We start from the raw sequence: 14,954 nt of genomic DNA, 5'->3' as shown, positions 1-14,954 counted from the left end.
TCTCATCGATGTTTCTGACTCTCTATCTCTCTCCCTTCCTCTCTGTAAAAAATCAATAAAATATATTTTAAAAAAAAAATAAAATAAAATAAAATTTAAAAAAAATTAATTTCCAGGGGCTGAGTAATATTTTTTCTGGAAAGGGGGCGGTAGGCCAAATAAGTTTGGGAACCACTGTTATAGATAATACAAAATGCATTAATGTATTCATTCAACAAATGTTTATTCAGGGCTTACTGTTTTAGGCTCTGGATTATGGAGGGAACAAAACAAAGACTATGCTCTCATAGAACTCACAAATAATGGGGATGCTAACAAGAAATAAAGAAACAAATATTTAACTTCATGTCGGTAGTGAAAGTACTGTAAGAAAAATAGCATCAGTTTCTAGAGAGTGGCAAGAGTGGGCAACGAGGCCTCTTTAAGGAGGTGACATCTACGCACAGGGGGGCGAGGGAATGAGAGAGCCATCTGGAGAACGAGCATTTCAGGCAGACAGACAGCAAGTACAAAGGCCCCGGGGTCTGCTTCATAAGCCTGAGCAACCAGAAGGTGAGAGGGTGAGTGGTAGAACCTGAGGTTGGTGGGGTAACTCCAAGGGATGAAGGAAATGCTACAGTGAGCGGGGAGGAGGTTGGATATATTCAGAACACACTGGGAAGCCATGGCAAGGCTCTAGGCCAGTGGTTCTCAACCTTCTGGCCCTTTAAATACAGTTCCTCATGTTGTGATCCAACCATAAAATTATTTTCGTTGCTACTTCATAACTGTAATGTTGCTACTGTTAGGAATCATAATGTAAATATCTGATATGCAGGATGGTCTTAGGCGACCCCTGTGAAGGGTCGTTCGACCACCAAAGGGGTCGCGACCCACAGGTTGAGAACCGCTGCTCTAGGCAGAAGTAACGTGGTCTGACTTACTTTCTCTGGCTGCTAAGAGACTGGAGGACTGGGTGCTAGCATCAGGGAGACCAGGTCCAGCAGCACTAAGTGAATTTAAATGTCACCGGTCTGAGCCCTGGCTTGCCCTCTTAAAAACTGTTCTCCACTGTCTGTAACACAAAGCAAATCATCCAAAATCTGGAGCGGAAGCTTTTACCACCCTCCCTCTAATGGGTACTTACGTGCCAGGCATTGAATCCTCACAACCACCCCGTGTCACGCCCATTTAATTTTATTTTATTTTTACTTTAATTTAATTTTTATTTTATTTTAAAATATATTTTATTGATTTTTTTACAGAGAGGAAGAGAGAGGGAGAGAGTTAGCTAATGTTGTGGCCCCACCCCATAACAAAGAAACAGAATTTCTGGAGGATGAGGCCCAGAAATCAGGATTTTAAAAAGATTCCCAGGTGATTCTAATGTGCAGCCAAGGTTGAGAACCACTGCTCTAATGGGTACTTACCATGTGCCAGGCATTCATTGAATCCTCACAACCACCCCATGTCACGCCCATTTTAAAGGAGCAACTGAGGCTCAGGTGAAATGCATACCCAAGGTCACAGCTAGAAAAAAAAAGCAGAGCTGGGATTAGAGCCCAACTCACCTCACCCCAAAGTCCTAGCCTCTTACCATCGACCACAGGCAGTGGGTCATCTGCAGCCCTCACCCTCCCTCTCCCCACCATCCAGAGAGTTCTTTCTCGGCTTCAGGCTGAAAGAGTTATGGGCACCAGCTGCCCTCACTGCTCTGCACATGCCACACTCCCTGTCGGCCAGCAGATGGCGCCAGAGCCACGTCGGTATTAGCAGAGCCTTGGGCATTGCCAGGTGGGGGCCGTTTCCTGCTGAGGCCTCCTCTCCCAAGCATCCCTGGTTCTTGAAGCTCCACTTTGTGCAGCATCTGTGTACATACATTCACCATTGGTTCCTGGGCCGTGCAGCCTTGGGGGGACTCACAAAGGTCACACTGGGAGTTGGGGTCCTGGGCTCCACCCCGAGCTCTGCAGCCAGCTCACTGGGTGATCTTGGGTAAGCTCTCTGGGCCTCGATTTCCCCTTCTGTGCACAGAGAGCGTTTCTGTCCAGGCTGACCACCAGTGGCGTCCCTACCACGTCATCACCTTTCCCCCTGCTCGTGGTCGAGTAGTTGCAGTGAGGGGCTAACTGCATGTCTGCTTGGAACAGACTGAAGGATTCCGGAGAGAAGCCAGGGAAGGGGGCGTCCAGGCCGGAGGACGTGCAGCTCATAGGCCGCCTGCAGACCCGCTTGAAGGAGCGAGAGGAGATCATCAAGCAGCTCACGGTGAGGCTGCTGGCTACCAGGGGGCCCTTCGTGGGTGCCTGAGAGTTCCTGGGGGAGGAGGAGGGAAGGAAGGGGCATTCTCCTGCACCTGGCATTTCGCTGGGCACCTCAGGTTTTAATGATGATCACCATAAAACCACCTTACAAAAGATCCTTGGTTATTTTTCTACAAAAGAATTCATACTCACTAAAAAAAATTAACACAGGAAAATAGAAGGTAAAAAAGTCTCTCCGCTCCCAGGCCCCACAGCATCTGCCCATGGCTGATATCACTCTTTTTTATTAGCCAACAGAATTTGGGGAGATCTAGAATGGCTCGCCTTAGGTTTGAATTTCAGCAGATTCAAGCAAGCCAATTACTCTATATCGATCTTCTGTAAAAATGACCACCTGTTTTCCAGTTAGCAAAGCCACCCCCTGGGTCCCTTGAAGGGAAAAGCTTTCCTTGACTCCCTCTGCTTCTGTATCAGGCATCCACCATGGCCTGGTAGCCATTTATTTAAAAATAATACAGAAGGAAAGAAAAAGTGGCACACATTAACAACATTAGCCAGATCGGGATTGTACCCGGGGGTCTGCCTGCTTTGCCTCCTTATTGACTTTCTGCACTTTAATTGTTAACTTCCTGCAGTGCTCTTCTTAGATGCTGATAGCACTTGGGTCTCTAACTTCCCTAAGGCATTCCCAATAAGCTGGCCCATTGCTTTACCAGAGGGGCGGGGACACAAAGACCCCAGGAGTAAAGGCGCTTCCTCACAGCTCCCTGGATGGCATCTCGTTCGCCTGGCTTCCCCCCCTCCGCCCCCCAGGACTTTCCTTCTCTCTGTCTTCCACCCTCACACAGCCGCCCAGTGCCCTGTGGTTAGGCTCATTTAGACGCAGTTGTGCTGTTTTTCCAGGAGGAGAGGAGATTTCACTACGCAGCGTTCCCCAGCGCAATGTCCCACCGGAATCGGTCCTTCTCTTTCAACCCTCACCCAGGGTATTTGACCCCTTCCATGAAGGTAGGTCGGTTCTGCTGGTTTGGGTACATTGCACGATCTGCTGGTTTCATTCTTCTAAGGCACCTGCAGCGTATTTACCAATGGCTGGGAGACGGTCAAAAGAAGACTCACTAGGACCCACAGAAAATAACCCAAATGCTTAAACAATGTTTATGTCTGGCTAGGAAGATGATGTGTATTTTTATTTTTTATGGGTTTTTTTTTGTCTTTTCCAAATTTTCTGTAAATAAATGTGTCACTATTAATAGTGGCTTTAACAGTAATTGGTGGTAGGAAGAAGGGTGAGAAGAGCAGGAATCTTCCACTTCTTAACATTTTTTTCCTTATATACTTATGGAATTTGTTACAATAAAAATATTCACCAAATCTCTCATTTGCTATCACAAATCCTAAAAGCTCAAAAAAAAAAGTCGTATTTTTTAATGGCTCACAGAACAATAAATCTAATATCAGCTGACCTGATATAAGATCACTTATGACTTTTTTTTTAATATATTTTATTGATTTTTTACAGAGAGGAAGGGAGAGAGATAGAGAGTCAGAAACATCGATGAGAGTGAAACATCGATCAGGTGCCTCCTGCACATCTCCCACTGGGGATGTGCCCGCAACCCAGGTACATGCCCTTGACCGGAATCGAACCTGGGACCTCCCAGTCCGCAGGCCGACGCTCTATCAACTGAGCCAAACCGGTTTCGGCATCACTTATGACTTTTACATATCCTTCTTACTGTGACAAAATGTAAGTTTCACTTCAGAAATAGTCATGCATTGGAGGACAAGATGGGTCCAGCCCCAGCTGGGGGTGTTATGTGGCCTTTTAAAATCTAAACAAAGATCTTTGAATTACAAAACACATCTGTCCCCAGGAATTTCGGATAAGAGATTGTGGACATGTGTGTGTTTTTTTAAAACACAAAATAGGTTAGAGGGGAAAATGCTTTGAAAAATAATATGGAAGTACGTAAATAAAAGCACTGCTCCTCACGGGCACGGATTGGGTTGGGTGGGTCTTACTGACTCTTATAATAACACCTCTTTGGGGCGACGCTAAGAGGCCTGTCCTTTAACACAAACAGAAAAAGAAGATGGAGGACGCGCCCAGCCGAGTGGTCAGCGTGCCCAACCTCGCCTCCTACGCCAAGAACTTTCTGAGCGGTGACCTGAGCTCCCGGATCAACGCCCCGCCAATCACTAAGTCCCCCAGCTTGGACCCAAGCCCCGGGGGTGGCCGGCCTTACAAGCCCACCCAGTCTCTAGACGTGAAAGCGGCCACCAGGTAGGGGCAGGCGCTGTGATCCCATTTTCCCGGAATAGGAGGAAAACTGGAATTCCATTCTGGCACCTGTGCAATACCCGGCACTGGGACAGATACAAAGAGCAGCAGGTCAAGCCCTGCCTGGGAAAATGGCAGTTCCGCCAAGTGGAAGATTGTGTAAGGGCAGAGAATGTGCCATTCTTTAGAAGAGGGACTATTTCTGGTACCACATTCCAGGACCCCCACCCCCGACACACACATACACACACCCCCTTTTTTTTCATAGTTAGACAAGAGGCATTGAATCCATTCAGAGGCAAAATTTTTAATTCTGAGCTTTGAAGTTTGCATTTCAGAAAGGGCCACTCCTAAAATGTTCCTTTTCCTAAGGCCCTGCCTACCCACGGCTGTTTGGGCAAATGGGGCAGCATACATCTCGATGAGTGTTGGACTGCAAGGACCTCCTGGTGGTCAGTCATAGAATGAGGCCAGCCCTTTGTTTCACAGCTAAGGAACCTGAGGCCTGGAGCCCCCAGCACATCCCTGTATTAACTGCTAGAGCCAGCTCCCGGGTTCATCTCGTACTTGTGTACCTCTGTTTAAGGCTATCTTCCCATCTACATATATATATAAAAAGCTTATGTGTTAAGTGTCTGACCGTCCAGCCGGTCGCTATGACATGCACTGACCACCAGGGGGAAGACACTCAATGCAAGAGCTGCCATGACGCACACTGGCCATTTACAGAGAAATGGCACCGCGGACCTGGCGCCCACAAAGCAGCACTGAGCTTCTCCCAAGTGGGACACAGGCCCTGCCACACCCCGGAGGGACAGCCCACCAAATCGCAGCCGATGCTGCCGAGACCCCAGGGCGCAAAATGCAGCCCACAGCCCAGCCCAGCCCGGGAACAGTCGCCATGGGCACTGGGCAATGACGTCACATAGCGCCCGGCTTCTTCTCCCTAGTGACTAGCCTCCTTGGAGTTTCTTCAGCCCAGGAACACGACTTGCTTTATAGCCAGGTGCAAACATTTTACACTTTAACCAAATGTCTGTGAAGCGTTTTCCTGTGCCTCATCTCATTTGATCCTCACAGAACTCCTGGAGTAGGTAGATAGGAGACTTGGTGGAATCCTTTTTTTTTTTTTTTTTCATTAGCTGGAAAACAGAGATTTAGAAAGCTTAGAAACTTGACCTGACTGAAAAGAAGTAAGAATTGGTGGACCTTGAAAATAACTTCAAGTTTTCTCACTGTGCAGAATATAGTCAAACACTGCTGCAGTTAAATATTTCATCCTTTTTTTCTCCCTGCTTGATCTAGAATAATAATCTGCTTCATGTTGATATTTACTGCTGTGTTGCTGACAATTACCTGAAAGAGAAGTTGGGGTGCTTCACTGGGCTGGAAAAAGTTTAGCTACATCAGAAAGCAGGTCTAATTAAGCAAGTTTATCTATATATATCTATCTATCTATCTATCTATCTATCTATATACATACACACATATATATATCGGCGCTAATCTCACGCATGTGTTTCCATCTGTCATTGTCTATCGTGAATTTGGTTGACATGTCTATTATAGAGAAAGGGTGAATAGCAATATTAAAATATTTCTTCTAATTAATTTCCTTTCAGTGTGCATGAATTTGTGCACCAGGGCTCTAGTTGCTGTATATGAAGCGCCAAAATTGCAGATAGAGACCATTCATCCAGTATACACCATACTTGCTTGCTAACTATTTCCCCTTTTCAATTTATGAGGCTAATTTCACAGCCTCATTGTGATGTTGGAACACAGTAGATAACTTTTAAAGAAGCCATAAATTATAATGCTGTGTTGATCAACCATTTCTTTCTTCTTTTTCTTTTGTTCCTGTAGAGAATTTTTATGGGTGTATTTGAACCAAACTGACAACATATGCTAGGGAGCAAGATCTCAAATGCTCCTCTTTTACCGGTTTTTTTTTGGGGGGGGGAGGGGCGGTTATTTATTAACTAGGGGCCCAGTGCACAAATTCGTGCACCTTGAAAGGAACTATGGGCCACGAGGCTGCAGTGGGCACAGGGGTGGGTCTCCGCCCATCCTCCGCCCCCCTGCCCAGCCACCCCTGTGCCCCGGCCCCCAGTCCCGTCTGCCGGCAGCCCTGCTCCTGCCGCCACCGCTCCCACGTGCTGACAGTGTTGGCCCCGCTTGCACCCGCTGACGATGCAGAGCCATTGGGGCTGATGCCAGCAGCAGGTGCGAGCAGGCCAGCGCCGTCAGCGGGTGTGAGCGGCGGCTACTGACCCCAATCGCCCCTCAGGAGCAGGGGGAGGTGGAGAAGCCCTCAGGGGTGATCGGGGCAGGTAGCCACCGCTCGCACCTGCTGATGGCCGGCAGCGGGTACGAGTGGCAGCTTCAGTGCTGGCTGTGGGTGCGAGTGGGGCCGGCGCTGGCAGTGGGTGCGAGCACTGGGTGGGACCATGGCACGTGGAAGCAAAGAATTTTCAGTAACCACCAGAGGCTCACTCCGATGACAGCGACCGGTGCTCCGCCTTGGTCTGGCACTCCCGCTCACCTGCTCCACCATCACGCTGCGGCCGACGCCCACCATGTTCCATGCTCTGCTGCCTGCTGCTGATGCCCACCATGTTCTGTGTGCGCCCCCTGGTGGTCAGCACATGTCATAGCGACCGGTTGTTCAGTTGTTTGATTGTTCGGTTATTCCGCTGTTCAATCTATTTGCATATTAGGGTTTTATATATAGAGATTTGTGCTTGGAATAAATGTTGCAAATACGCCTCATGATCTTAAGTGAAACAATGGAGAACCTTTGGTTTTCAAATCTGAAATTAGACATTCCCTTCACAGCTGGTTTCCAGATGCTAATGTTGGCCAGTCATGTTCCAGCACTTTTTGAAGAGCAAAGAAGCAGTTATCTTCCCCTGAAATGATGGTGGGGTATTAAGATGTTTTCTGAGTAATTTTAAAAACCGCAAAACCATCTAATCCTTTTTGTTGTTTTTTGTTTAGGACACAAGATGGTGAAACAGCCCAACCCAAAGAAGTCCAGCAGAAACAGGGCTCTGCCCACCAGGAATGGTTCACCAAGTACTTTTCTTTCTAAAGTGATCCTTGGGATCCATCACAGAAAGGACATTTGAAAAAAAATTTCTTTTAAAACATCTGAGGGAATGAACTAAAAAATCAATCAACCAAATAACCTGCTTTGTAATATGATTTGCACCCAATAGCTAAACAAATTTCGGCACTGACATTTCATACTGTTTCATTGTGGCACCGGTTCATTAAAAATCCTTGACGTTAGGGTAAAAGGAACCCGTGTTACCCGAGAACATCATAGGAAAATGTCAATGTTACTGATGACCTGCCTGTAGTATTTCGTGTCCATAGCTTGCGCTCCGCTTCGTGGTTTCCGCGGTCTACTTTTAAAGGGATTTCATTTTCGAGGATGCAACTCAGATCCACTTGAAAAGTGTTTCTATGTAAGTGATATAATTTAAGATGCACATCTAACCTCATTAAGAAGAGGAATAAAACAAAGTTCCGAATAACCAGGAAAGCCAATTAAAACACAAAACAAGCAAATCGAAGCTACTAGGACTGAACAGCCACAGACCTTGACACTTGGATTTCCTAATTCTGGACGTGAAGTAGCTAATAGAGGGGATAACACCTACCTCAAAATGGGGCTTTATGAGGATTAAGCAACATAATATGGCAATGATCCCGATCACAAATTCGAATTAAGCACTGCCAGGATTTGTGAATAACCGAGCCCCGCCCCGTCATACCTCTGTTTCAATCTGCAATGCCAACTTGGCCATTTGTGAAGGTTTCTAGATTATCTGTCCTTTCAAGTCAAAGATCTACTGAACCTCTGGTCTCTGGGTTTGGGCCATTTGCCTCATGATGCATTGCGTCCCCATTGCATGGATGCTTGGTAGGTTAAAGGGGACAGGTAGTGGCCATCCACGGTGCTGACCTTGCTCAGCCCACACTGAACTGTCGGACCCTCTGAAGGAGCAGTGTGACTTGACAAAACTTAATACTTCTTTTAATGGGCAAAATGTATTCTCAGTCCTCTGGTGCTGGCCCAGCAAGGTGGCCCATGAACAGTTGTTTATTCTATGCACTGTCAAATCTTTGCTCTTTGAATAAAACTTTAAACAACTGGGCGATAAAAATGGTTATGACTTGTATTGATTTTCCAAAAGAAGGGTGAAATTTGATGAAGACTGAACTTGGAAATGGAAAGTTCACATTGACCTCAATCGGATCATCTTCAAATAAAAAGTGGCCTCTTACATACTTATGTCCTTTTGAGAGAAATGCATTACATCTCAAAACTCCTAATTTAAAGGTAAATTTACTATCTAATCAAAACACATGGCCCCAATAATTTTTTAACTGCAAATACTTACCATACCTGTAATGTACCGTATTATTTTTCAGTATCAATATATTGTAGTTGTCTTTTGCTTCCTGCTCAGAGTGAGCATTGTAGGACTTTGTATCTTGTTTTAAAGACTGCACACAATCCTACTTTTGTTGATTGAAACCTTTTCCCACCCTGCAGCTCCTGACAACTAGCAAAGCAGGCTTCCCTTCATTCTGCTGTCCCATACCTCGGCGTAACACCTGCTGCAGGGACAGGATTGTACTCAAGACTCTGCATCTGTTTGGACTCCTTTCTTGTTGCAGGTGAGTGAAAAAGATTTGTTAAATTTCTAGATCCTACCCAATCATTACATATGTGTTAACTAAGTTTTTGCATGCTTCTATCATCATGGGAGTGAGGAGACAAGGGAACTCCCAGCTGATGCCTTATTTCTCATTGAAGGAGGGATTTCTATGTTCATCAACCAACCAGCAAGATGCCATTAAAAGGAAAATGATATTTACAAACAGAGAAGATTGAAAAATTATTTATTTGCTAGAAATTTTTTGAATTTAATAAAAAATGGCAATAACTGATACATACACTAATTCAAAGTCTTTTCACTAAGCACCAAGGAGGACAGTTCCTGAACTTTTCACCAAGAACCGCTTTATTACTGAAAGTTGCCTAAATCCGTTTAATTTGGTTTTTAATGAAGAAATCCAAAGCTGCCAATCAGAGCTTCTAATCAGCATGAGATGGCCAGGTTAACAACCCTGAAGTCATGTTATCTGAGAAAAAATTTTTTTTCAAGTTTTGTTTAACTCACACATGTTCAGTGAGAGGACTAAGTGGCCTCAGGCTGTATACCATACATGCACAAACACAATGGGTAGCAAGTACTATGTAGAAGAGATAATACATAATCTCTGTATGTTCAGAGGAAAATAATGCCTAATTCTCATGAGGGGGCACAGAGACACATACAAATTACTAACCCTCGAGGGAGCACCAAGCAAGGCTGATAGGAGACAGGAAGTGCTGTGTCCTGGGGGGATGGGGGGGACAGCAGGGAGGGCATTTGGAGGGTTCAGGGAGCATCCAGGCACCACGAGCAGATGTCAGTGCTTACAGGGAGGGGCCTTCAAGGCTGGAGAAAACAAAACAAGTCAAGATACCGAGCCCCAGAGGCACTGCCTGTTCAGGAGACAGTGGTGCTTGTTTGGGGTAAGGGGATGTAATCTAGCCAGACCTAAACAACCAAGAAAGGAGCCTCATTCAGGGACAGCCAGACACAGCACCCGGCGGTGTTTCTCAGCAGCAACATCTCCATAAAGAATCGTGTTGGCCTGTATGACCACCGAGAGGGTAAAGCACCTTCCCAAATGCTGAGGCTCCACATGCTCTTTGTGGAGAGGAAGTCACTGAGGGTCACCCTGCAGGCCGCTCCCCACCCTGAGGCCCTGTCCCCTGGAATCACCACCATCCATTAGCAAGAACCTTCCTTAATGGGAAATTTCTGCTTCACAAAGCAAAACACAACACAAGCAAACAAAACTCAAAACAAAAAGAGACTAACCCTCACACTTCACCTCTGCCCCAGTCGTACTAGTGGGAACGGGGTCTGCTATTTAGACTGATTCTTCACTGCACAATGTGACAAAATTTACATATCACTGCTCCTCCTGCAGCCTCCAACCCAAAAAAGTAAGCAAGCATCACACAAAATATAAACTTACCACAAATAAAAGTCAACATCAACTTAAGGATCCTACTATAATATCACTGCACTAACCTAGGCTATGACAATCCTCTTCCGAGTATTTACAAAAGATCTCATTCTGAGAGCTCTGGATGCATTACAAACATTGCTGTATTAGATTCCTCTTCTTGAGGTAGTTCAAAGTCTAGAAACGTGGCAAATTTACATATTTGTACCTACTGCCACTGGGGGTTAATTAAGATAAAAGGCCTACAACCCAAATCCTCATCCTTTGATTCACAGATCAGACCAGTTTTTCCCTCATGATACAAACTAATCTAAAACTGAAAACAAACAGATTAAAAGTTACACAAACATTTAAAAAATAAAACAAGCAGAAAAAAGAAACATAGAAAGCAATGTTAGTGGCATCACACTAACAGTCTAAATTTTGTTAAAAACACGAATATTTACTTGGTTTACCAAAGCTATACACATTTTATAAAGTAATAATAAAGTAAGAGCTTATAAAAAACGGGAACGTTTTAGGTGGGAGCATGCAACTGAGATGTCTCGTTCTCTGGCAGAGTTCTTCCAAAATGTCATGCCACGGAGAAGCGACCCTTTCCTGCGGCTTTTCCTCAGTTCTGCTTCATAGGCGCGGGGATGTTGGCAGACGCCTGCTCAAGGTAGGCCAGGGAGCCCTGCGGGATGTCGGCGGGCTTCTTGTGCTGCCCGTTGATGTCCTCCAGCACCTGCTGCCAATGCCGTAGCTTGGTCAGGTGCTTCTGGACCAGGGCGTCTTTCCGCTGCAGCTCGTTCCGCAGTTCCGAGACATCCTGCAAGTGAAGGTGACGAAGTCAGAGCAACCTCGTGAGAAGCAAATGCAGTCCCTGAATAATTAAGAGCACTAAGAAGTAAATTCAAAACAAAGAAAATCCATTAAACCACACCACGCCCAATCATTACTCTGCTTGGCTCCACTATTTGAATAACCCAAAGCAACTCTTCCAATGGCAAATGTCTGCCTAACATGGAGAGTTTTTATTCTTAATCCATTTTCTTTTAATAAGTAATTCCCAAGTTATAATATTCCAAAGTATCAAGGAGCAGCCAAAAAGAAACCAGTCTCTTCCCCACCCTGGTCCCAGCGAGTCAATATCTCTGTCCAAAGGCTACTGCTGGGAACCTGAAAGACAGTGAGAATCTGAAACACATGGTAACAACTGTTTAAAAGAGTCCACAATCGCTGTTCTAACATTTCATATTAGGAAGTGTTAAGATCTCATTTTCAAGAGTTTTTTTTAGTGAATACTAGCATTGTAATTCTTTATCAAGAGATAAAGCTAGTAACAGGAGACTGTTACTTACACCTATTCAACTACTATTGAACACCCCTATGTTACTACTGAAGTATTCAAATCAGGAACTGATCTGATGCAATGAACTATGAGAGTATCACCTCACCATTCACCTTCTCAACAGGGATATCATTGAATAAAAATATTTTAATTGGTCAGCTTGTGGAAGTAGTTACTTCAAACACTGCCCACAAAACGTTCATCTCAATTGAGTGTTTCTCATTAGAGGCACCACTGGCCGTGTGGCGGACGATTCTTCCCTCTTCCACACGGCAGGGGGCAGGTCCTGGCCCAACACAGGAAATGCCACTGCAGCTCTCCAGTCATCCTGGCCACCCCAACACACTTCACATGCCCCTGCTTCACACGACTGAGATAATGAAGTCCTGAGCTTGGAGGAGCCTGGGCCGGAACACTAATTTGGGGTTCCTTGGACAAAGCTGGTCCTGTGTATGGGCACCTGGGGATGCACAGATCACAGCTCCTGTCCAAAGTGAGTTCCATGACTGGCTTTCCAACCTTTTTCAAGCAGCAGTACCTTTCCTTTAAGAAACATCTTCTATGACAGCCAGCATATGAAAATGCTGTTTGAAGCCCTGATTCCCCCACCCCCTTTCCTCCACTACTCGTCCAGGTTGTCATGAACACTGACAACTAGCAACATTTGTCCTCAATCTATAAAGACCTACGATAGCTAATGGAAAAGTGTTTTCATTTAAAGCAGAAACGGAACTCTGACAACATGTGCTCTTTCGAAAGGTGAGGAGATAACGGAGCTCATACCTCTTTGATAACCTGCTCTGGCTTCTGGACAGATAACTGCAATCTTTTTTGTAGAAAAAAACATTCTGTTTGTCTTGCAATGTCCAGAAATTTCTGGATACACTGATCAACACCTTAAAAAAACACACAAAATATTAAATTAAAAAAAATATTCGACACAAAAATCTCCCTCATACATGAACAGTCAGAATATCAAAACATCACCTTCTCATGGATGTAATCTGGGATTTTAAATTTGGCCACAGCAATGATATTGACCCCCAGCCTTCCACATGTTAGCCAACATTAAATAGCAGATAATTTTTACTTTTATCAGGTGAATAAGAGACCTACTACAGCACACTTCTGAAGAAAAACAATCCAGCGTTCCAGCAAGAAGCATGATTCCAGTTAAAACCTAATATGTAAAATCTAGTACAAAGAAACCAGAACCACTGGTCTTATCAGGTGAATAAGAGACCTACTACAGCACACTTCTTCTGAAGAAAAACAATCCAGAGTTCCAGCAAGAAGCATGATTCCAGTTAAAACCTAACATGTAAAATCTAGTACAAAGAAACCAGAACCACTGGTTACCTCTGAGGACAGGACTTGGGCGAGGAGGAAGCACAAGAGACTGTTACTTACACCTATTCAAAAACTAAACAAAACTTACTTTAAAAGCAGAACACACTATTGGTCTTTGTCCTAATGCTGCTATGAAAAGTTCATGGTGAATGGTTCATCATGAATGACAAGATGTCAATTAATAAACTGAACAGAGAACCAGCAGTATACGAGCAATCTGCATAAATCTTCCCCAGAACAGTTCTCTGAGGGTACCAGCAGGACTGAAACGCATCAAGTGTAAAATCAGCCATCAGAGCCAGGTCTAAAAAGAGGGCATGCTCACCAGTTCGAATTTCCTCCTGATCCGTGCCATTGACATAGTCCTGACTCACCAGAGAAGCAAAGCAAGCCTGTGTGACCAAAACATATCACAGAAGAAAAAAAAATGTCATTCGCACATCAAAAAACCCTACTTTAGGGTAAGATACGGCTCCTCCTGAACTCATTCAATGAGCTGATAGCATCTGGTTTGCACACCAGACAAGACATCGTGCCAATGAAGACACGTGGTAAACTGACTCGTTTGGGCCCAGGGAGGAAGGGCCAGCGCATGAGGCGGCTGGAATCGGTCGGCACCCCATCCGGTCTCCCTCCTGCCCCGCGCTGCTCTCCCCACTCTCTCACTCCACACCAGGGCCCGGAACCCAATTCCAGTCCTGCCCACGGCTGCTCCCTCCGATGCGCACAGGACCGCACCACCCACTCAGGACTCGGGTAAACCACCTCCTCCTGGGAGAGGCCCGCTCCCTCTACTCTTCTATCACCAAGCCCCGCTGTCCTGTTTTCCACGGCCATTCATCCATGCTTTCAGTCCATTATTAGCTGCCCGCTACGAGTGAACTGCCTGCCTTGTTCACCATGTGCAGGGATTCTGCTCGGCAGGAAGTGGGTGCTCAATAAACACAAGCTAATGGCCCACTGGAGGGCCCAAGAGAAGAGCCAGGTTGGCGTCAGGGGGAAAAACAAGCCCCAAAGAGGGAGTCCTCCCTAAAGGGACCAGGATCCAGGTGTGTGTGTGACTCAGCCCGGGAGTTCTGTCCACTCAGAGGCCTAACACCGCCGCGGGGCCAGAAAGAGGACGGGATGGGGGTGGGGGGCATAGGGGGCAGGAAGGAACCCCCGAACCCCAGGAGAGCAGGGCCCCGCCAGCACGAAGCACGCGCACCTGGCAGGAGGCAGGTGGACCTGGGCCCAGACTGAGGCCACGGACGAGATGGGAGGGCCCTTCTGCCTGCAGGTGCCACCATTTGATTTAACGGAGAAAAATCACAATATCCCCCCAGGCAATTCCCTGTAACCGTTCAGTAAATCAGAAAAAGACCCCCGTCCTGTGGGACATTCTGAATGAGGACTCCTGTTGGAGTTGGGGCTCCAGGGTACTCCTTGGGCCCGACTCCTGTTTGGGGTCATCTCTGCCGGGGCCTCTCCCTCCTTCACCCCCAGCTGCCCTGCCTCCCCGACCCGGGCATCGAGCTCCGCACACCTTTGAAATCAGCCCGTTTCAGGTCAAGGGCCCCACGACTGCAGCGTCGCTGCGAGGTGGAGCCCAGCGGGAAGGGCGCAGGAGGCGGCGGGGTAACGGTGCGCCCCCGGGAGGGGCGGC

The 14,954-nt window shown here is 46.3% G+C and overlaps 2 protein-coding genes across 2 annotated transcripts in view; one reads left to right on the top strand and one right to left on the bottom strand.

Moving 5' to 3' along the window:
* Positions 1 to 8,702, top strand: part of FAM184B (family with sequence similarity 184, member B) — a 53,650-nt gene extending 44,948 nt beyond the window's left edge. Inside the window, exons 13-16 of the mRNA XM_014549330.1 lie at positions 2,130 to 2,247; positions 3,147 to 3,251; positions 4,331 to 4,530; positions 7,528 to 8,702. Coding sequence (XP_014404816.1) covers positions 2,130 to 2,247; positions 3,147 to 3,251; positions 4,331 to 4,530; positions 7,528 to 7,621 — 517 coding nt within the window. The 3' untranslated portion in view covers positions 7,622 to 8,702. The remainder of the gene's footprint in view (positions 1 to 2,129; positions 2,248 to 3,146; positions 3,252 to 4,330; positions 4,531 to 7,527) is intronic.
* A 726-nt stretch (positions 8,703 to 9,428) lies between these two features.
* The window catches only part of MED28 (mediator complex subunit 28), a 6,098-nt gene continuing 572 nt past the window's right edge, over positions 9,429 to 14,954 (bottom strand). Inside the window, exons 2-4 of the mRNA XM_005878117.2 lie at positions 13,635 to 13,701; positions 12,743 to 12,855; positions 9,429 to 11,437 (exon numbers count right to left, since the gene is read on the bottom strand). Coding sequence (XP_005878179.1) covers positions 11,240 to 11,437; positions 12,743 to 12,855; positions 13,635 to 13,701 — 378 coding nt within the window. The 3' untranslated portion in view covers positions 9,429 to 11,239. The remainder of the gene's footprint in view (positions 11,438 to 12,742; positions 12,856 to 13,634; positions 13,702 to 14,954) is intronic.

This window comes from Myotis brandtii, unplaced genomic scaffold, assembly GCF_000412655.1.
Source record: "Myotis brandtii unplaced genomic scaffold, ASM41265v1 scaffold547, whole genome shotgun sequence".
NCBI classification, from domain to species: Eukaryota; Metazoa; Chordata; class Mammalia; order Chiroptera; family Vespertilionidae; genus Myotis; species Myotis brandtii.
Note: the sequence above shows the minus strand (reverse complement) of the source record. Positions and strands in the feature narration are given on the sequence as shown.